Here is a 22,657-nt window from a genome sequence, read left to right as displayed (position 1 = left end):
AAATTAACCAGTTAGTGTGTGAGTGGTGTGAGCGTGCGTCTGTTTCAACTCCCAGCCTGACATAAATTTTTTTTTTCTTTTTTTTTTTTTTTGTAACCACGCCTACACAGTGGCTGCTAAGGCTTACCCATGAGTTAAACCTTCTTTAGTTGGTAATGAGGAAGGCGTGGGCTCTAGCATTGGACACCCGAAGGCAGCAGTGGATGAAAACAAGCAAAATAAGGAAAAGTTTGGCTGTGAGAAGGTGCTAGACAGCCAGCCATAGTGACGAGGAGGCAGGCATCACCACCATCACCACCACAGGGAAGGTAAGGTCAGGAAGTGTTAGAATAAATTTAGGTAACTTAACGTAACTTTTTAATGAATAACTGAACAGTCCACGGTTTTAACTCATTTTAACGCATCTCACCTAATCTCCAGCACAATATATCCCTGTGTCAGCCTCGTCTCGTTGCTAAAAACCGTAAAATTTAACTTAATGAAAACGTAACAATCTGGGTCGCCTCTATTTATCTGAACAGTCCACGGTTTTAACTCATTTTAACGCATCTCACCTAGTCTCCAGCACAATATATCCCTGTGTCAGCCTCGTCTCGTTGCTAAAAACCGTAAAATTTAACTTAATGAAAACGTAACAATCTGGGTCGCCTCTATTTATCAGCTATTATGTATCTTATTTGTGAGTGTTTTAAACCAATACTGTCGCAAAGCGGAGCCACATGACCAAGCTTTAATATCCGCTCGTTAGATATACCTGCCATTACTTAGTTTAAGTTTGGCGAGGGTTTAAATGAGTGAGAAGGGTTGGTCGTCCCCTCCACTGCCCTCCCGCCCAACCGCCATCTTGGATAAGGCTCCCCAGCCCCCTCCGGTTCCAATATTATATTTTTAATTTCCTAAGTATTTTATTTCGGCTTGTAGCTAAGATTTTATGGTTTGTAAAAATATTTCGTTGTTTTTTGAGTTATTTGAGCGCGTGTGTTGCGTGAAAAGTGGTGATTTTGGCGTTGTTTTTGTGTAAATAAGAGGGCCGTTTTCGGCGTATTTTTTTACGGTCCCAAAACTAGATTTTTTATTTCAGCCTTTACTAGGTTCTTATTGGTTTTAAAAAATAGTTGGTGTTTTTTTAAGTGTGTTGCCGTCCCGCTCAGTGAAATGCGTGCACCGTACACTTGTTTTTATTCGTGTTCAGCTTCCAATAATATTGATTTTTTTTTCGGTAGATTTTTTTATTTGTGCTTGTAGCTCACTTTAAATGGTTTTAGAAAATAGTTCAGATTTTTTAAAGTGTCTTCCGTTATGTTTAAGCCAGAATGGGTGGACATTTGAACGATTTTAAATGGGGTGAAGGTTCTAACAGTTTCCAGATACTTCTTTTTAAATATCTTTAATACTACTGCGTTTTGAAATGTGCTGTTATTTTTGGCATTAGTTAAAATGTGTGGCAAGTCTGAATTTATAAAGCATTCCTGTCTAGCTGCGTTTTTTAGAGGGGTCATTTTCAAAATGAAATACGTACGTACGTAAATAATGGTCGCTGTGACGTCATCAACCCCCAGCCGTGACGTCACAAGCCCCCCCAGCCTTGACGCTATCAGAGTGGTACCTTCCCTAACTCCCTTCCAGTCCCTCCCAGTAAATATTCAGTGTTTTTTTTTTTCAAGGTATTTCAAGGTGTGTGTGTATGTGTGTGTGTGTGTGTGTGTGTGTGTGTGTGTGTGTGTGTGTGTGTGTGTGTGTGTGTGTGTTGCCTTAATTTTCGTTGTACAGATGGTGATGCAGTGTGTTGCTATATCTTTCGTTGCACAGATTATTATGCAGTGTGTGTGTGTGTGTGTGTGTGTGTGTGTGTGTGTGTGTGTGTGTGTGTGTGTGTGTGTGTGTGTTGCCTTATCTTTCGTTGTATAGATGGTGATGTAGTGTGTGTGTGTGTGTGTGTGTCTGTGTGTTGCCTTGTCTTACGTTGTACAGATGCTTATGCAGTGTGTGTGTGTGTGTGTGTGTGTGTGTATTGCCTTGTCTTTCGTTGTACAGATGCTTATGGAGTGTGTGTGTGTGTGTGTGTGTGTGTGTGTGTGTGTGTGTGTGTGTGTGTGTGTGTGTGTGTTGCCTTGTCTTTCGTTGTACATATGCTTATGCAGTGTGTGTGTGTGTTTGTGTGTGTGTGTGTATGTGTGTGTGTGTGTGTGTGTGTGTTGCCTTGTCTTTCGTTGTACATATGCTTATTTAGTGTGTGTGGGTGTGTGTGTGTGTGTGTGTGTTGAAAATGTACGCGCGCGCGTACGGTAATTTTCAAGTAGTTGACTGGAGACCAAACCCGAATTCTTCTAGTCACTTCTGTGGGAATTAATGCTTCCCACAGTTCAGGTCAGATCTGATGATATCGTCCGCTACAGCTTTTGTAACAACACCAGACTTGGGAGAATTCTAATAATCTTGTGCTGATAATGGCTCTGGTCTCTGGTCCCCTTGCTCCTCTTGCACTTATCCTTCCTTGCTCTCTCTCTCTCTCTCTCTCTCTCTCTCTCTCTCTCTCTCTCTCTCTCTCTCTCTCTCTCTCTCTCTCTCTCTCTCTCAAGGTTTCTTTTTGCAATTCCATAAATTCAAAACATATCCCTTATATTTATCACTATTCCAAAACTCCCACTCCCACAAATAAAATTTGACTTATTTTTGCTTCCTCTACCTCAAATTTCCACTATTCTTTCATCACAAATGTTGCAGCTCGTCTGTCCGTCTGTAACTCTTGCTGCACAGTGTCATATGAGAGAGAGAACATAAGATAGAGAGAGAGAGAGAGAGAGAGAGAGAGAGAGAGAGAGAGAGAGAGAGAGAGAGAGAGAGAGAGAGAGAAAGCGCGCTATATAAGTTATTTTCACTGACAGAAATAACCCTATTCATTTGAACAATTCACCCACACTACCATATTTATCACATAAACTAAACTCAAAATATATAAATTACTAATCCTGTCCTTGTAATTGCAAATAAATAAGTTATTTTCACCAACTACTTTGTTTACTCGACAAGCTTCGCGTCTGGTAAGTGATGGCGGGGAGGCTGACTATTTAACCCTTATTTTCCTTCATTTCCCTTCATGCCCCGCCCCTGAGCGTGAAGGAACGGCAGCTTGGCGTCCCTGAGTGTGCCCAGCCTCGCTGCCACGGCGTGAGGTGAAGGAGAAAAGAGGGAGATGAGAGAGGAGGAGAAAGGGCGGGAGAGCGAGTGAGAGAGGGAGCGGGACAGAGGTGGATTATGGTTTTGATATAATGCACGTGGTTTTTTCCTCACTATTTTGACGTCTTTTCATTTTCATTTCTACTTATTTTTGTACTTTTTATCTCGCGTGGTGCATAGAGCGTATTTACTCCAGGCCGTGTGAGGGAAAGATAGACTTGTGGAGGATTGGGGTCTCAATGTCGTGTAATCTAGGTGTCTGTTGTGCTGCTGCGAACACGGCGCTGGGCTGGCTGCACAGTTTTGCCACCGCTAAATGTTAAATTCCGCCTGATGATCTCCAGAATTCCGCCAAATATGCCCCCAGATCAGCGAGATATTACCTTTTTTTTTCAATAATTACTTGCTTTCTGTATTGTATGTTTGAAAAATAATGCGTGTACTTTCAACTTATTCTAGACTGGACAGGGGAGTTTTGAAGGGCCTTGGGTGGGAACGGGAGATGAAGAGTAGGAAGGGGCAAGGGAAGAGACTGATGATGGGGTGTGAAGGGGCAAGGGAAGGAGGTGGTGGTGGGGTGTGAAGGGGCAAGGGAAGAGACTGGTGATAGGGTTTGGAAGGCCTGGAATAGGAACAAGAGAAAAAGGATGAGGAAGGTATTGGGATCTGGTAGGCTGCATCAAGGATAAAGCTTGGCCGTAAACTAAATACTAAACAATCTTATTATCTGTTGGTTTGGTGCAGCGTAAGTGATTGATGTGTTTAAATTGAGAGACCTGTTGATTCTCTGATTTTTCCATCATTCAGTGACATCCATGGCCAAAGGCATTTACACAAAAATTTTAAAGTATTGGTGGACACAGTAAGACTTCAGAACCTAGAAACAGAAGTGACACCAAGTACAGAGATGACCTTTAAAGATTTTTCATGACTAGAAATTAATGTAGATAGATTCCCAAAGTTAAGTCCACTATAATCCTTAAAAGGCCGTCAGAAATCCTGCTAGCCGTTAGATACAAAATTTTCCCGCTAGATGGGGGCTCAGATTTGCTAGGTTCTGCGGAAAATCCATTAGAATGGCAACACTGTGGCTGTGCCTGGGCTCACCACCTGCCAATTATGCATTTCTGTTGCAGTGTTACCATGTTGAGTGAGTGAGGATGCAGCTGTACACACCCACTTTTCTTTTTTATCTATTTATTTAGTTATATATTTTATTCTCACTCAGACATTCCCACTACAGTCTATCACATTATCACCATCTCTTCCACTTTCTGTCATGCACTCACACACACTCCCTGACACTCTACCACAGCTTCTAATAGACTAAAATCATACTTTAAATATGAGAAAACAATTATAATAAAGTGAGAGATCCATTGTGTGTGTGTGTGTGTGTGTGTGTGTGTGTGTGTGTGTGTGTGTGTGTGCGTGCGCGTGTGTGTGGGTGATGACAGCACATTAACACCATACACATGACGCCTGTCTTGTAACTAAAGTATAAGTAAGTAAATTCTTTTCATGTGTTAAGTATGATTGTAGTCTCTCTCTCTCTCTCTCTCTCTCTCTCTCTCTCTCTCTCTCTCTCTCTCTCTCTCTCTCTCTCTCTCTCTCTCTCTCTCTGTCTCTGTCTCAAAAACCCAGAAAGGAAGAGAAAGGAAAGGAATAGAATAGGTGATGAAAGAAGCAGTATTGAGGCATTACAGGAAGAGGGAAAAACACACACACCAAGAAATAGAATAGGTAGTGAAGGAAAGTAAATGCAAAACATCTGACATAATTAAGACCTAGCAAAGAAAAAGGAAGCAGAAGAAATGGATTAGGTATCATTAGCACAGTGTAGGAGCTTCATGAATTGGTTTTGATACAGATGCTGCTGCTATGTGTTGCGTTTCCACACGACTAGTTCATAACAAGGCAAGCTGCGAGAAGCCATCAGGCCTACACATGGCAGCTCCTGTAATTGGTTTTGTTATATAAGCCTGCTGCTTATTTTATTGCGTTTTCATGTGACTAGATCGTAATGCAAAGGAAGCCGTAAGAAGCCATGAGGCCTACATGTGGCAGTGCCTGTAATGGTGACTGTCTGAGCTGTTGCAGCAGTGGGGTTGCCAGGCCTGTAGTGTGGTGTGGTGGTATGGTGGTGCCCTCCTGGCATCACCCACACAGGCACGTATGATTAGAGAGGTTGTGGTGGTGGAAAACTTGTGTACAGCTTGTAGAGTGAGGTGAAAACTACACACACACACACACACACACACACACACACACACACACACACACACACACACACACACACACACACACACACACACACACACACACACACACACAGCCCCTGCTCTCCTGGCAGCAATGAGGTATGGGTGTAAGCTGAGCCAAGGGTTGTGGCCTTGCTATCTTGGTGTGTGGTGTGTGAGTGGTCTCAGTCCTGCTCAGAGATTTGTTGCTGTGAGCTCAGAGCTTTTCCTGTAAGCCAGTTGTGTGGTAAGATCTGATGACCATGGGTGATTAATACACACACACACACACACACACACACACACACACACACACACACACACACACACACACACACACACACACACACACACACACACACACACACACACACACACACACACACATATGCACAGAACCCACTGCTGGCCAAACTACAATGAAGGAACAAAACACACACATGCATTACAGCAAAACATTACAATTTTTTACCTAAATTTTAGCATCAACATGTATCTTGAAGCTGTGGAATGTGGTGAGAGGCTGTGGTGACTGCAGGTGGTGTGTGGCAGCCTGGCAGTGTCTGTTTGGGGTTGGCTGTACTTCTCTGGCATAACATTGGAGCAGTAACAAAGTGTGCTTGAGGATGTGACTGTGCGTTGTAGAGAGATGATGCAGTTGGCCTGCATTGAGTTGAGGCAGCACTGCGGCCGCTGCAGTGTGAGGGTCACTGTGTGAGGTGGCTGGAGGAGCCGAGTGTGTGTGTAGTACAGGTGACACTTACCCTCAGTTTCCTTCCCCCCTAAGCTAAGGTCTCTCATCACACTGTGGAGGCTTCACTTGCAGCCCTGGCAAAGATGCAACACCACCACTCCTCTCCTGACCTGCTCCCTTGGTGGTGGTGGTGGTGGTGGTGGTGGTGGTGGTGGTAGTGGTATAGCCACCACCATTGCTGCCTTGTGTCTGCTGCTGCTGCTGCTGCTGCAGCTGCAGCTGCTACTACTACTGCTACTACTACTATTACTACTACTACTACTACTACTACTACTATTACTGATGTTGCTGCGGCCAAGACTGCTGCTGCTGCTGCTGCTCCTGCTGCTGCAGTGTTTGCTGTGGCTCGTGTCTGGCTGCCGGAGTCACTACCTACATTCTTCAAGCTGGAAAAAGAAGCAGTGTTTGGGTGTAATGCGACATTTTGCTCCATTCATTATTTTTCAATGCTGTTCCTGAAGGAAAATGTCTGCTGCTGCTCCTGCTGCTGCTGCTGTTGCTGCTGCTGCTGGCAAGGGAGGCCATCCACCTGTACTGCTGCTGCTGCATCCTTTGCTGTTGCTACTGCTGCTGCTGCTGCTGTTGCTGCTGCTGCTGCTGCTGCTGCTGCTGCTGCTGCTGCTGTTGCTGTTGCTGTTGCTGCTGCTGCTGCTGCTGCTACTACCACTACTAGTACTACTACTACTACTACTACTACTACTGCTGCTGCTGCTGCTGCTGCTGCTGCTGCTGCTGCCACCACTGCCACTGTTACTGCTGCTGCAGCTGCTGCCCCGTGACGCTGCCCGCAGCAGACACACCAGCTGTCTGCTGGCCATCACTCCAGGCTTGCTTAGTCTATGTCATGCCTCTCTACTCCTCCTCCTCCTCCTCCTCCTCCTCCTCCTCCTCCTCCTCCTCCTCCTCCTCCTCCTCCTCCTGGTGTCCTGTCAGCCTCTTTCCTCTCCCTCACCCTGTTTTGTGAACCTCCTCCCTCACCCTGGTGTTCAGAGTGTCCTCTTTATCACCATTCTGTTCTGTCACCTTCCCCAAAATTGTCATTGGAACCAGAATTGTCATGTGCACTGGTCAAGTGGTGGTGGTGCTGGTGGTAGTGGTGGTGCCCTGCATCACCACAGCACTGCCTGCTTGTTCCTTAACATTGCCTGGCCACACCTTCCCTGTGGTGTGGTGCACACCCTCAGCCCAGTGTTGTGGCTGCCTGGGGGAAGCCGGCTGTCCACCAGCCACTGGTGGAGTGCTGTTGTGCTCCAGGGATTAAGTCTTATTGCAATCCACCTCACTGAAGTGACAGGATCTCCTCCTCCTCCTCCTCCTCCTCCTCCTCCTCCTCCTCCTCCTCCTCCTCCTCCTCCTCCTCCTCCTCCTCCTCCTCCTCCTCCTCCTCTCTCCCCTGGTGTGCTGTGGGTTGCATGTGGCTTTTCAGGTGAGTGGCGGGGCGGCAGGGCGGCAGGGCGTCCAGGGTGGCAGAGTGGCAGCCATGTGAGGCGAGAGGGAGCTAAGTGGTGATCTCTGCTTGCAGTGCCATGGCCACCAAGCAAGCACCCAAGGGCGGCGGTGGGGACCAGAAGAAGGCTGCGGCCACCCCACAGGAGGCCAAGGAAAAGGAGCCGCCCAAGGAGGCAGTCAAGGAGGAAAAGGCAAACCCCAAGGTGGGGGGCAAAGACCCCCCCAAGGAGAGCAAGGAGGCTGGCAAGAAGCCTGTCAAGGAGGAGAAGAAGGAGGCTGGGCAGGGTGGCGGTGGCGGCGGTGGCGGCGGTGGCGGCCATGAGAGGGGCCGCGGCGGCCGGCAGGAGGAGCATGGCCGGGGCCGGGAGCGGGGCCGCCGCACCAGCCGGGACCGGCCAGACCACCGTGGCCACGACAAGGAGGACCGCGAGGTGTGCCGCAACTTCCTGCACAACCGGTGTGACCGTGGCTCCCTGTGCAAGTATTACCACCCACGCTCCGCCAGCCGCCCCCGCCACGGCTCTGGTGACCCTGACCACCGCCGCGGCTCCCCAGTGCGTGGCGGCCCTGGTGGTGGCGGTGGTGGTAGTGGTGGTGGTGGCGGTGGTGGTGGTGGTGGTGGCGGTGGCAGTGGTGGTGGCGGTGGGGGCCAGATCGTCTGCAGGGACTTTATCCGCAACATGTGCACACGGGGGACGGAGTGTCGCTTTTACCATCCACCTTCTGAGACCGCCGGCAAGAAGCGGCAGGGCAGCTGGCTCACCTTCTGCCATGACTTCCGCAACGGACACTGCTTGCGTGCTGACTGCAGGTTAGTGGAGCTGCCCACACACACCCCCACCACCCCCTCACCACCCACCACAGCACCCCTCACCCTCCTCTATGCTGTGCTGTCCCTGTGTGCTGCCTGGGTGCTGACACACACACACACACACACACACACACACACACACACACACACACACACACACACACACACACACACACACACACACACACACACACACACACACACACACACATGCTTCCACTCACCACTCCCTCCCAGCCCTGTCCAACACACTGTTCCACGATGTTAATTATTTACCTATACTTATCTCCTGTATTGCTGAGATGCAGCTGCCGTGTGGTGACTGATTGCCTGGTCACACCTCCCAGGACACTTGCCAGCTATCAGTGGTCTTGGGTAAACTCATATAAACTTGGGTACTCAGGTAAACTTGACTGGTCTGTAGGTTTGTGGCAGGTTTGTCTGGTCTGGTCTTTTCTTGTGGTTGCCTTGTTGTGGTTTGTGTGAGTGGTTTGCTGTTGCTGCCGCTGCTGCGTTGAAGTGAAGGTGGTTCGTGGTTGGTTGATATAGTGCAGTTTCTATTGCAGTGTCTTGAATAACTGTCATATTTTATAGGTATTTATTTAGCCTTTCACTGCTTTGACATGCTTCCTTACAGACTACCTCAGTGCATTTTATTCTGCAAGCTATTGAAAAACTATTGTAATTCTCTTCCCTTCCTGTGAGTGCTTGCAAAGGTCTTCATTCAGCCAAATCTTAATAATACAGGCTAGATATTGAAAAACCTGCTTACTGTAATCCTCTTCCTTTTTGTTGATGTTTGCAAAGGTTATGTATCTTGCTTTTAGTGTTGCATATTCATGATAAACCATTCATTGTTTTCAAGGTGTCTACATCTTAGTCACATTGGTTTGTCTTGTGTTGGTGGTGGTCTTGATATCCCTTTGTGTCTGCTGTCTCTTTTTCCAAGGATCTGTATTGAAAGAGTTACTGGTTAATCTGTTGTGGCATTTCATCCTGTCTGCTTTGGCTCGAGTTGCATTGGTGGTGATCATAACATTCCCTTGTCTCGGTTGCTTCAGTCTTCAAGGATTTGTGTAAATACTTATTGTCCTCTTATCATTTATCTTCATCCTCGCTGCATTGTCTTGAATTTCATTGCTGATACAGTATCCTCATGTCTTGGGAGCCTCTCGTTTCAAGGACTTGTTTATACACATTTGCCTGGTAACCTCTCGTCACATCGATCTGCATTGTGTATGCTTTGCCTCCATTGTCTTGAGTTGTGTTGGTAGTAGTCAGAGTATTATGTGTCAACTGCACCCATATTCAAGGATGTGTGTAGATAGATTCTCTAGTTAGCCTGTTGTCACTAACCTAACCTCACTTCTTGTCCTAAGCACTTCTCTTCACTGCATATCACATCATACATAAACAGATCCACTTATCTTTAATATTCTAGTCTTTTCTGCACCTGTTTGCATTACCAGATGGTGCATTGACAGTGGTGCAGTGTGGTGCTGGCTTACAGTGCTGCTAGATCCCTATTTGATCCTGCTGTCTCACTGTTTAGGCTTGTATATCCTGTCTACATTGTCTGAGAGAGGCATGGCCGGTGATGTTGGCAGATGTGCTGGTTAGCATACTCATCATCCTGGTCTGTTGGCGTTCTGCTGTGTTTTGTACCTGTCTGCATTGCTGGGAGATGTGGTGGTGCAGTGTGGTGTTAGCTGGCTGTGTGGTGTTGTGGTCAGTTGTACTCCTCACCTCATTCTGTTGGTGTTCTGCTGTGTGTAGTCATCTGCATTGCTGGGAGTTGTGGTGATAGTGTGGTGTTAGCTGCTGTCTGTGTAGCTTTGGTCTTTCATAGTCTTGGTTGTCTGCAGAAACATTTTGAAACATAATTTTTTAAGCATTTATTTATCACTAGCAATTGTATGTAGTTGATTTAGTGCTGGGTGGTTTTCAAGATGCAGAACAGTTAGTCTTTCTTAAGCAGTGGTATTGAATTCTTGCTGAACATTTAGAATAATTACAAAATAAAGAGGTGTGCTGGAGGAGCTGAGCATATTGTGTTTGCATGTGGTTTCATATTTTGCTTGAGTGTCACCATGTCCACTCTTAGCCTTGGTCAAGTGATGAAGAGCACTTGCTTGTATTACTCAAAGATGTGGTGATATTGTCCTTCCTTGTGTCACTGGTGTCCTTGCTTGTATCACTGATGTTTGTGGTGTAGATGGAGTGTGGTGATATCTCTCGCTTGTGTATCATTATAATCACTCAGCCTTGGTCATGATAGCAGGGGTGTGCTGGAAGTGACATTTTGTTGAGTTTGCATTGTTTGGAGATATGATAGTTGCTTTGGTCAGTCACAGCTTTGGTAGCAGATAGAGGCATTTTATATGCAATTGTTTCATGGTGCAGATCTGGACAGAGGAGGAGGAGGCAGTGACAGTGATGAGAATACCACCAGCCTTCTCTGTGGAGGAAGGAAGCACAAGATTTTATGAGATCTAATGCTGGCCAGAATATAAAAGGGACTCTTTTAACGTATATAGGTGCTGAATACCTCTCATTTTGTCCTTAATACTGAAAAAGGGAGCTGATGATTTGATGTGGTTTGTTGCTGGCTAGAGTGTTAGGGAGAACCTGTCAGGTGCATATAAGGCTGCTGCAGGAGCTCTGTTGGATTCTCCTGAGATATGAAAAGCTATTATTTTGCCCTGGATATTTAGAAAGAAGGAAGGTGAAATGTAGCTATATGGTACTGGTACGTGTGTGGGTGCTCCAGGACTTATGGTTTGTCACGGAGACATGAAAAGGTTACTATTTTAGATTTAGAAAGAAGAAAGGTGAAATGCAGTTATATGGCTGGGGTGTTCAGGGGACTCTTCATGTTACTGCAAGTTTATCAGTTAGTCTCTTAGCATTAGAAAGAAGGAGGATACAAATTAATTGCTGTTCTGCTGGCTAAGATGTTCAGAGGGACCTGTTAGTGTGTGTGTGCAGGCTTACCAATTAAAGTTTGAATGTTAGAAAGGAAGGGGATACAAATTAAGTGCTGTATTGTTCAAATGTGAGGCTTACCAGCTACTTACATGTGTTCTGGCAAGTCTGTCATAAGAACCTCCTTTGATGGCAGTTTCATCAGAAGTATCAAGGGAATACAAAGAATGGCAGTTTTTTTTTTTTTTTTCTTTTTCTTATTTATTTATTTATTTTTTTTTTTTAAAGGAAATGTCCCCTTTGTAATATTAGTTCAAACTCTCCACACTACACATGATTCAGTTTGTCTTTAGTCTTGCCTGTGGAGGATTAGAAGTGTGAGGTTACTGTACCTACCACCACCACCACTATTCAGTAACACACCAGCACAATAATAGATATGTCCTAGATACTTCTCAAGCTTCATTTTCCTTGCTATCTTGTGTCTTGACTGAAGGACTTGAGGACATCATACCACCACCACCACTACCGCCACCACTACCGCCACCACTACCGCTACCACTACTAAATGACATAGGCACGAATACCATGAATTTTGTATTACACATCTCCCTCATATTCCTTACCACCACCTCCACTCCCAGCACTACTACTACTATTACTACTATTCACACACACACACACACACACACACACACACACACACACACACACACACACACACACACACACACACACACACACACACACACACACACACACACACACACACACACACACACACACACACACACACACACATAGATAAGCCCTCATCCACCTCAGCACTTACCCTAACACGTCTCCTCCCGCAGGTTCTTCCACATCACAAGGGATGATGAGGAGTCTTACCGCGCCACAGGGGAGATTCCTCTGCATATTGTGGACCAGGCGGTGCGCAAGGCGATGGTGCTGGACGGGGCACTCACCGGCACTCGCCCCACATGCAAGGTTGGCACTCACTGGCACTTTCGGCAGTCTTGTTAGTTGGTACTGCTTGTCTTTTGCCTCTTTTCTCAAACATTTTATTTATTTATTTTATTTTTATTTATTTATTTATTTATTTATTTATTTATTTATTTATTTATTTATTTTTTATTTATTTTTTTTAAAGAGGCATCAGCCAAGGGCAACGAAGACAATAAAAAAAAAGCCTCACTGTTACATTCATTTCAGTGTTTTTATACAGAGATGCATCAAAATATTACCTGTGCTTGTGTGTGTGTGTGTGTGTGTGTGTGTGTGAGAGAGTGAAGTGTGTGGTAGAGGTGGTGTGTTTGTGCATTTGAGTGTGTGCTTTTTTCTCCTCTCTGGTCAGGACTTTTCAAAGGCCACAGAGATGATAAATTAGCCTGTTAGGAGTCATTGACAATTAAATCTTTTGCTGTTACTTTGCCTTATGTTCCTCAGTCAGTAAGCAGTCAGGATTTTTTCACTTTTTGGTCATCTCTAAACTTAATACTGGTTAGACATTGGAAAATATAGTCTTTTATTGGAAAATCTAGTCTTGTAATGCAAAATAATTTCTTCCACTCCATTTTCCTCCTCAGAGATGCCTGTGAAGACTCTGTGCAGTGCTTTTAATGCCATAAACTGTCAAGTGTCACTGGGAAAGAGTTAGATTATAATGCCCATCATTATTCATCCCCAGAAGTTTGTGTGAGGACTTAGCAACACATAGAGCTGCTGTTAGTGCCATAAACTGCAAGATATCACAGGGAAAGATCTGAATTATAACCCCCACCATTCTTTACCCCCAGGAGTTTCTGCGTGGGCTTTGCAACATGCAGAATTGCCGTTTCCGCCACCTGAGCCAGCGGGAGTATGAGGATGAAGTCTTCCACGCACTGCAGGATGAGTTTGAGAATCTGCTGGGGCCGCCCGACCGCCACCCCAACTCCCCACAGATAGGCAACCCCTACGGCTCCCTGCCCAGCTTCCATGACGGCCCCAGGAAGTATGGCGCCTCCTCAGGGGACTTCAGGGAGGACGTCATGCCACCAGAGGACATGCGGGGGCCTCTGCTGCCTCCCTCAGAGTACGAGTCGGAGCCCAAACGCCCCAGGTACTTCTCAGGAGATGCCATGTTCCCAGGGGAGGGCTATAGGGATGCAGGGGACGCCCCAAGGAAGTGGGACGAGCGCATGGAGTATGATCACATGGAGAGGACAGATCTGAACCCCAGGGATGCCTTCCGCCTGCAGCCAGAGCTGTATGCCCTCAGGAACGAGAATGCCGAGATCAGACGCAATGCTGAGAGGGAGATCAACGAGCTGAAGGAGGAGGTGCGGCGCGTGTTGGAAGAGAATGCTGGCCTCCACCATGAGGTGAACAAGGTGCGGGCCACAGCGGCAGAGGAGGCGCTAGTGCAGAAGGCCACTGTGGACAAGCTGACGCTCGCCAACAACACGCTGATGGAGGACTTGCGGAAGGCAGAGGATGCGGCACGGCGCTTGGAGCACGACAGCCGGGAGAAACTCAAGGCCATGGACTCCAAGCAGAAGAGCAACTGTGTGGAGCTGGAGCGCAAGATTGACAGCCTGCAGAAGGAGATTGGCCAGCTGCGAGACACTCTCGCCAAGGCTGATGCCGCGCAGAAGAAGACAGAGGACGAGAAGGCACGGCTTCTGATTGAGCTGGACGATGTGCGGGTGAAGATGCGTGGGCAGGGTGGCCCACAGTCCATGAGGAAGGATGGCCAGCAGCAGCAGCAGCAGCAGCACAGCAACAATGCCAATTACAACAACAAGAATGCCTTCCCTAGAGACGCGGTGAGTGAGCCTCGCACTGGGTCACTGTGGCTCTCCTCAGTATGTCTTGTGTTTAGTTAGTTCCTCTCTTCCTGTGTTTCCTCTTCTCTCTATTCTGTCTTTATCTCAATATGTCTCCATGTCTACTTAAGTTCCTCTCTTCCTGTGTCTCCGCTCATCTGTTTATTCTCTCTCTCTCCATCTCAGTGTCTTTTCATGTTTACTTAAGTTTATCTGTCCCTGCTTCTCTTGTCTTATATTTCAATGCCATGTATCCTCTATTGCAGGTTTAAAAAGTGAATCTGCTATATATTCCATTTATTTCAAGGTTAACCATTCATTAATTTTTCACTTTACCTGTGTTTTGGTTGGCCTGGAGCTAATGAGACCATTTTACATCCCATTTAGTTGAAGTGTGTCCCTTCAGGAATTGTTTATTCTATCATCACTGTGTTGCTTCACTTGGAGCTGATGAGACCACTCATCTGCAGATCAAGGATCGCAGCGATGGCAGCTTCCCGGACATGTTGCATGGGGAGAGGCGGCCGCCAGACATACGTGACCAGGACATGCGGGGGCTGTCCATGCGGGGGCCAGAGCGCTACTCCCCCGACAGCTGGGGTGGCGGCAACAAGAATGGCCGGCCTCAGTATGACGACGCCAACTCAGGGTATGGTGTGCGTGGCAGCGCTGAGGGGGACCGGTCACGTCCTTGGCATGGCGCTGCACCTCAGGGGTCGTGGCCCTCACATGGTGGGACCAAGGCCTCCTCTGGCTCCCTCATGGGCGAGTACCAGGGGGAAGAGCGCATGAGAGGCCCCCCACAGAATGCTAACATGATGAGAGGCCCGGCCTACTCCTCCCCGGGCAGCAGTGGACTCTTAAACCTGCCCATGGATGGGGCGGACTACAGCAACAAGAGCCGGACACCGCAGGGAGGGCCAGGCGGCCAGATGGGGGGCATTGAGGGCCAGTATGCCGGTGGCCAGGGCATGATGCACTTTGAGGAGCGGGACTACAGTCTGTCTGGCTATGACACTGATGTGCGGGGCGGCCAGTTTGGCCACCCACAACGTCCCCCAGCAGGCTGGCAGCAGGGGGGTGGGGACGGAGGTCGGGGGCGGGGTATAGGGCAGGCGTGGAGGAGAGAGAAGCCATTCTAATGTGTTGTAGTGGTGGTGTCAGTGTGGTAGGGTGGGGAGGGGAGGACTGGTGTGCCTGCTGCTGTGGTTGCTGTGGGTGGTGTTCATGTGTAGCAAACTTGTCTCACTCCCAACCAGTGTTCTTAATGTTACTTTCATGATGCAGTACCTGGCGGGTAGGCTAAGGCAGTGTGTGTGAGGCAGGGCAGGAGGGCAAGGCAGGATCCTTAGTAGATGAGGTGTCAGGCTGAGCTGGGCTGACTTTGAAACAGCAGTACAATTTACACCGGGGATTCTCAACCTTTTAATCTTATGTACCCCTTGAAGGCTTTCAGTACTGATCATGCACCTCTTACCCACAATGCAACAGATTGCATTCACAACATAACATGCATTCCAGTAATTCATCAGTAGTCACAAATGTGTTCACAAATGTATTGGTGTGTGATGACAAGAAGTATACAAAATCTATTATTAGACAAGCCCATGAATAACAACAATTGTCTGTGATTCATGAGTCAGTCCAGGTTCTAGAATAATGATGGACCTCTCAAGCACCTTCTAAAGTTCCTCTCTTGTACCCCAGGCTGAGAACCCCTGACCTGAGCATTGACTAAGCTGTTTGGAATATGAGGAAGGAGAAAGAGAATGAATTTGAGGAAATGATAGAATATGAGGGTGGATGTACCACTTCTAACACTACTGGGAAAAAGATTGGTGTTAATTTTGTTACTGTAGAGAATAGAAAGGATGTATATGAGGAAAAGAATGTGAGGGTATGTAGGAAAAAATAGGTGTTCATTTTGTTACTGTAGAGAATAGAAAGGAATAATGTGAGGGAACAGGAAGGATATAAAGGAGATAGATAGGAATAAGAAAACGAATAGGTGTAAGGAATGTGATGGTGTGTGTGTGTGTGTGTGTTCTAACACTGCTGGGGGGAAGGTGTTCATTTTGTTACTAGTACTAAGCCAAGAGGAGTTCCTAAGGGGAGCAGAGAGACTTAGACACAGAGTAGCAACCAGTGTTAGGAGGAATGTATGTCTTGAGTGTGTGTGTGTGTGTGTGTGTGTGTGTGTGTGTGTGTGTGTGTGTGTGTGTGTGTGTGTGTTGACATTTCTCATGTTGGTGTGAAATCGTTCTCCTTAATGATTTTGAGAAGCTGTGATCATTTTTTTTTTTTTCCTAATATGTGCACTTTTGTTTTTATACCTATATGTACTACCACGTCCATGAAATACATAAGGGAAATAGTTCTTGGGTTTTATTGAGAAGCCTGTGCAAGAAATTAAGAGTTGGTTGTGGAATATTTGAGTGGAAACGAAGAATACGAAGAAAGTTATAGAATATAAGAATGAAAACAAACAATTACGAGAGTTAAGGAATGTATGAATGAAAACTAAAGGAATTGGAAGAATTCTGGAATTTGTGAATGGAAACTGGAAGAATATGAAGGTGAAAAAAGTAGAAATTATGAATGAAAATAATTACAAGGTTAACTTAAGGAATTTATGAATGAAGACTGAAGGAACTAGAATGATGCAATCTGAATGAAAAATGAAAGAATTAGAAACTGAAAGAATTAGGAAAAGTTATTATGGACTTGAAAGAATTACAACCTGGAAGAAATGGAAAGTTGGTTGTAGAAATTCTGAAAAAAAAAGTATATATATATATATATATATATATATATATATATATATATATATATATATATATATATATATATATATATATATATATATATATATATATATATATATATATATATATATATATATATATATATATATATATATATATATATATAGTTGTGAATTTATTAGTATTTTTTATATGATGAGAAAAGAGAGAGAGAGAGAGGGGGGGAGAATTATGTTCTCATTTCCTGTCATTTTTTTCCTATACACACACACACACACACATAAGTAAATAGCCAGAAATTACATATACATACTAATTTAGTTCAAAATTTTAATAAAAACTAACACACACGTGTATATATATATATATATATATATATATATATATATATATATATATATATATATATATATATATATATATATATATATATATATATATATATATATATATATGACCAACACAAGCCACTACAGATTACAATCTTTTCTTTTATTCATTTATTCATTTATTCTTTTGGAAAGTTCTAAAATGGTGTTAAATTTCAAAATACCCCACGTATATTACTACTTGTACTACTACTACTACTATTACTACTACTACTACTACTATTCTTTTCTTCTTTCTTCTTCTTTTCTTCTCGCTCTCTCTCTCTCTCTCTCTCTCTCTCTCTCTCTCTCTCTCTCTCTCTCTCTCTCTCTCTGGCTCTGTGGTAACCCGGGAAGCATTACAATAATAATATTTTACCAAACTCATTCCCGTCTCCAGCAGAGCTCAAGAACATTCCAGCGGGGACTAATTCCACTCAAAACTTCGACAATCAAAATATCTGAAGACGCAGCGCCGGACCTCACACCTTAAAAGAAGAAGAAAAAAAAAAAAAAAAAAGAATAGAGAGAAGAGGTTTGGGTGGTGGTGGTGGAGGAGCAAGATGGCTGCCGACTGCCGACCTCATCCTCACATTCCCTCCTCTACGTGCCGGGAAAACGAGCCAACAGGAGGGGGAAAAATGCGGGGATATGAGGAACTAGACCTTGAAGTAATACGCAGTGAGGCTCAAAGTCGCGGGGAGATGTACGGGGCGGAGATAAAAGCAAATGATAAAGCGGAGTACAGATCCCTCATTCAGTTCACGAGTGGGACTACTTAACTGAGCGGAGGATTGAAAAGCTGCTTATTCTTACGCCCGGGGTGGGTTATTTGAGCTAGGCAGGGTGGTAGTGGCTTCCGTGGCTTCATTTTGACCTAGGGCATTATGGGAGGGGGTGATGAAGGGAAGGAGGACATGTTGGAATGGGCCGGGCGGGAACACACCAGGAATCAGAGTCTTATTGGAATTCCTCCGCCGCGAAGACCAGCCCGAGGTCCAGAAGTTTTGGAATTTTGTGATAAACGTTCCTCCATACTTCATAAAGCGTGCCAGATTCCCTTCCATTCCCTCCTGCTGGTGGTGGTGGTGGTGGTGGCGGCAGCCTTCCTTCCTCTTCCCTTGGCCCAGAAATCGTGGAGGAACAAGCATTGAATGGTATCGATGCCTCCCGTGTGTGTGTCAGCTGCACCACTTTTTGTTTCTAATCTGTTGACCTCCTTGTCTTTTGGGTCAGTTGGTCTCACTGGTGTGGTCAGTAGTGCGTCGCGGCGGCCTGCTGGGTGTCAAGGCTCAAGGCTGAGTAGTCCTACCCGGCAGGCCGCCCGCAGCAGCAGCAGCAGCAGGGTGTGTGCGGGTGTGCGTCACGCCGCCTGTCAGCTCGCTATCTAAATTATGACGGAAACATGATACTTGTCGACTTAAGAAAAAAACTGTTACTCCATCCAGACGCGATAATGTAGTGTGTGTGTGTGTGTGTGTGTGTGTGTGTGTGTGTGTGTGATGAAGCACGCGAGTGTCGCGGTGATGACGCCCCGCGATTAGTTAACGCGGGATGAATTAAGCAGTGTTCACTGCCTCGTCCATCATGCTTCATTGAGCGACTCAGTGCGTCACGAGGCGTGTGTTTGGTATTTAGTGTTAGGGCGCCGCGTGGAGGCCTTGAGGCGCGTGGGTCATCACTCCACAGTATAGCAGGGCGTTGTTCCTACCCCAGGAAGGACAGGCAGGCAGGCAGGCAGGCAGGGCGGGGCAGGGCGGGGCTGGGCCTGCCGGGCTGCTCCGAGGTCAGTAGGCGAGGTGAAGTACGCGTGTACTGCGGCGAAGGCGCCTCCCCGTGGAGGGGCGGGAATGTAGGGTAAGAAGTGAGAGGGAGGCAGGCAGTGGGCGGGGCGGGCCTGGGCGGGGCGGGGCGTGCTGGCACTAGGCTGCCGCGGCCGCTGCCCGTCACACTCCGTCGCCCACGTCCATGACCGACGGTCGCCAGCAGCGCGCCCCGACGCGGGAGCCTTGGTGCCGCGCCGCCCGCCCCGCCCCGCGCCCCACGCTCGCCGCGCCGCGCCCCGGAGAGTGAGGCACCAGCCGCAGGCCACGCAGCAGGAGGTGGCGGGCGTGCCGCGAGCGCCGCGCCCTGTATGTGGCCGCCCCCCGCCGCTCCGCCACCGCCGCCACCGCCACCATGTCCACGAGCGGCGCCAACAACCCGCCGGCGGCCACAGAGGCAGCGCCCTCCCCAGGCCCGCCGCCCCAGGCCCCGCCCAGTCCCTCGGGCCACTCAGCCGGCGAGGACGTGACCCCACCGCCAGGAGCCGTTACGGAGCTGCGGCTGGTGGACGGGGGCCGAGTGGTCACCCGCCTTGCGCCACACTCCCCTGCCTGCCCTCTGCTGCCCCGCGACGATGGCTACCACTCCTCAGACTCCACGCCCAAGACCTCAGGTGAGATCCGCTGCGTGTTATACACACCTGCCCTCCCTCACCTGCCCGCTGCTGTTATCCTTCCCTTCACACTCTCCCAGCGCCTCTCCCTTCATCCTAAATCTATCCCTCATCTTCACCGTCACCTGATAAAAACACCCTGTATCTCTCCCACGTCCCCACCGTCACCCTGGCGCTGCATGTCACCCTAGCACTCTCGCACTTGCCTGTTCCTCACCTCCACGCCAGTTTGTCGTCAGGAGGAAGGTGCCAAGACAACTGTAGGGGAGGAATCATGTTTCACTTGCTGACTCGTGTAACCTGTTCAACATCTTGTCTTGTTCGCTTTCTTTTTTTATTTTTCGGTTCATCTTTCATCTGTTCTAATCATGTTTTAATCGTCTTTTTTATTTTTTTTTATTTATTTATTTTTTTTCCCATATCCAGCATACGTATTGGTTTCCATATTTTCTTATATCTCTTTCTTCCTCGTTTTTCGCTTCCTCTTCCCTCCCTCAGTCAAATTGTACGAAAGCAAAGCAGATTAATATATGAATCGGTAGGTATAACAAATTCAATTATACGAGTTATGTGATTAATATCTCTCTATCTATCTTCCTTACGTTTGTTTATCTAATCTACCTATCTTATCTTTTTGTCTCCTTTCTAGCTATCTTCCTTACGTTCCTGCCTATTCCTGTCTACATATCTTCCTTATCTTTCCGTCTTTCTAACCTAATCTATCTTCTTTCTTCTCTTCCTGTCTTTTATCTATCCATCTACTTTCTTATCTTGTTTTTTATCTATCCATCTATCTTCTTTCTTACCTTCCTGTCTTCTATCTATCCATCTTCGTTATCTTCTTACCTGTCAAACCAATCATCCCAAAATAAGTAAATTCACAAATCCCAGTTAATTTCATAGCTAAAGGAGTAGAAATTAATATGCAGCCTAGCAAGAGAACATACATAAATGAATATACATCCTAGTGATAAGTGAATAAGAATACAAATTAATATACAGCCTATTAAAGGAATAGGAATTAATACACAGCCTAGTAGACAAATATAAATGAATATACAGCCTAATCAGCCTATCTATATTAAGAGTTTGGGAACTGGAGGAACAGATGATGGAATAAATAGGAAATAGTTGAAATATATTGGTTTTATGACTATTTAGTATGAAATTATATATATATATATATATATATATATATATATATATATATATATATATATATATATATATATATATATATATATATATATATATATATATATATATATATATATGACTTTTCAAGGTGAGTGTGCATGTATACATGGAGAGAGAGAGAGAGAGAGAGAGAGAGAGAGAGAGAGAGAGAGAGAGAGAGAGAGAGAGAGAGAGAGGAGAAACAGCAGGTGTACTTAATGTTAAAATCGCTAATGGGAATGTGTGTGTGCGTGTGTATGTGTGAAATTATAATGGTAATATATATTTTTACCCTCGCATTATTTTCACCACATTACTGTCAGGCGCAGAGAGAGAGAGAGAGAGAGAGAGAGAGAGAGAGAGAGAGAGAGAGAGAGGGGGGGGGGGATAAGAGGGAAGAAGAAAGAAAATACACATAACAAAGAAAGAATATGTGGTAAAAGATTATTTGATATTCTTATTCTTATTGAAAAAAAAAAAAAACTCCCTTCAAATGTACGAAAGTAAAAAAAAAAAAGTACTTTCACTTTCTTCTGTTTTGCCACAATTTCGTCTAAACATCAATACTAAATTATATTCATATCTCGCTGGCATTCGCTCGCACTGCTATCATGTACAATTATCATCATTATCCTCGTTAATTTCGTGCAATACTAAAAAAAAAAGAGAAATAAAAATGTGCGTCACTGCACTCATGCAATTGTCAGCACTTGTCCGAACCCATGCATGCGTTGTGGCTTAGGAATACGTTATCACTTTTAATAATATACACAGTCAACAAAGGTGGACACTGTTTAATGTAGTAAATTTTGTAGTACCGAGTGATGAAATAATAAATGTTACCTGTTTCTATTACAGCTTATGAATTTTAATTGTAAAGTATTCCTAAACCGTACCGTATGCATGGATTCAGACGAGTTAGTTGGCTGAGTACGATAATGTAACCTTCAGTCACCGTTCTTGTACAATATTTCCCGCTTTTCATTACGTCCTGAATTTATATTTACTTCAGAACTCTCCTTCGTGTTAAGTATTTTCTCTTACGTTTGTGATTCATGAATAGTGGAAGGGATCTTGAGGAAACAATATTCTGAATCGTTTCTTCTCGTTATTTTTACTTCTGGCAGACACTAGTGAGTTATTGGGGTTTACAAGGGTGTCTTCATATTTCTAGAGATAGTTTAGCAAGATTTCTCAATTTATATCTCTTTTAACAGGTTCTGCGGAAAGTTATTGCGGTTTTCAAGGGCGTTTTCATGCATTAAGCAATAGTTTAATATGCTCTTGAGGATCTTAACCAGAAACGCTACGCCCTCACACCAAGAATATTTTCCAAGGCCACGGAGACGATTAGCTGGGTTCTCAAGACTGTTTCTCCTGTTAATAATAGAAAAGTCACTCTTATCCCTCACTAGAACAATAAAAGCACCCTTAAAAATCCGTGTCACTTCAACTGGAGCCTTTGAAAGTAATGGAGGTGAGGCGCGAGTGTTTGAGACTACGGTCAAGAAGCGAGTGTGGCCCTGCAAGACTCGTGTTATCAGAAGGAAGATCAGGGAAGGAAAGGATCATATTGTAGTGTGATGTTAGGTCAGATTACAGTGCATGGGAAAATCTGTCTCTCTCTCTCTCTCTCTCTCTCTCTCTCTCTCTCTCTCTCTCTCTCTCTCTCTCTCTCTCTCTCTCTCTGAATTTTATCGTTGAATATCAGTCTTATACTTTTCTTTACTTCATTTCATTTTCTT

The 22,657-nt window shown here is 45.7% G+C and overlaps 2 protein-coding genes across 3 annotated transcripts in view; both read left to right on the top strand.

Annotated features, from left to right (window-relative positions):
* Window positions 1–161: 161 nt before the first annotated feature.
* On the top strand, window positions 162–16,542 carry LOC135093499 (uncharacterized). Of its 2 annotated transcripts, none has more exons than XM_063992788.1 (5): window positions 162–308; window positions 7,694–8,431; window positions 12,211–12,346; window positions 13,156–14,166; window positions 14,637–16,542. In XM_063992788.1, exons 2-5 carry the CDS (start codon window positions 7,698–7,700, stop codon window positions 15,306–15,308), a joined length of 2,553 nt encoding a protein of 850 aa, XP_063848858.1. In that variant the 5' UTR covers window positions 162–308; window positions 7,694–7,697; the 3' UTR covers window positions 15,309–16,542. The 2 variants fall into 2 exon arrangements, with proteins under 2 accessions (XP_063848858.1, XP_063848857.1); XM_063992787.1 differs by lacking the exon at window positions 162–308 and adding an exon at window positions 2,942–3,041.
* Window positions 16,543–18,796: 2,254 nt separating this feature from the next.
* The window catches only part of LOC135093403 (sodium-dependent noradrenaline transporter-like), a 29,562-nt gene continuing 25,701 nt past the window's right edge, over window positions 18,797–22,657 (top strand). The window contains exon 1 of the mRNA XM_063992678.1: window positions 18,797–19,736. Coding sequence (XP_063848748.1) covers window positions 19,478–19,736 — 259 coding nt within the window. The 5' untranslated portion in view covers window positions 18,797–19,477. The remainder of the gene's footprint in view (window positions 19,737–22,657) is intronic.

Source organism: Scylla paramamosain, chromosome 43, assembly GCF_035594125.1.
Source record: "Scylla paramamosain isolate STU-SP2022 chromosome 43, ASM3559412v1, whole genome shotgun sequence".
Lineage (NCBI taxonomy): Eukaryota > Metazoa > Arthropoda > Malacostraca > Decapoda > Portunidae > Scylla > Scylla paramamosain.
Note: the sequence above shows the minus strand (reverse complement) of the source record. Positions and strands in the feature narration are given on the sequence as shown.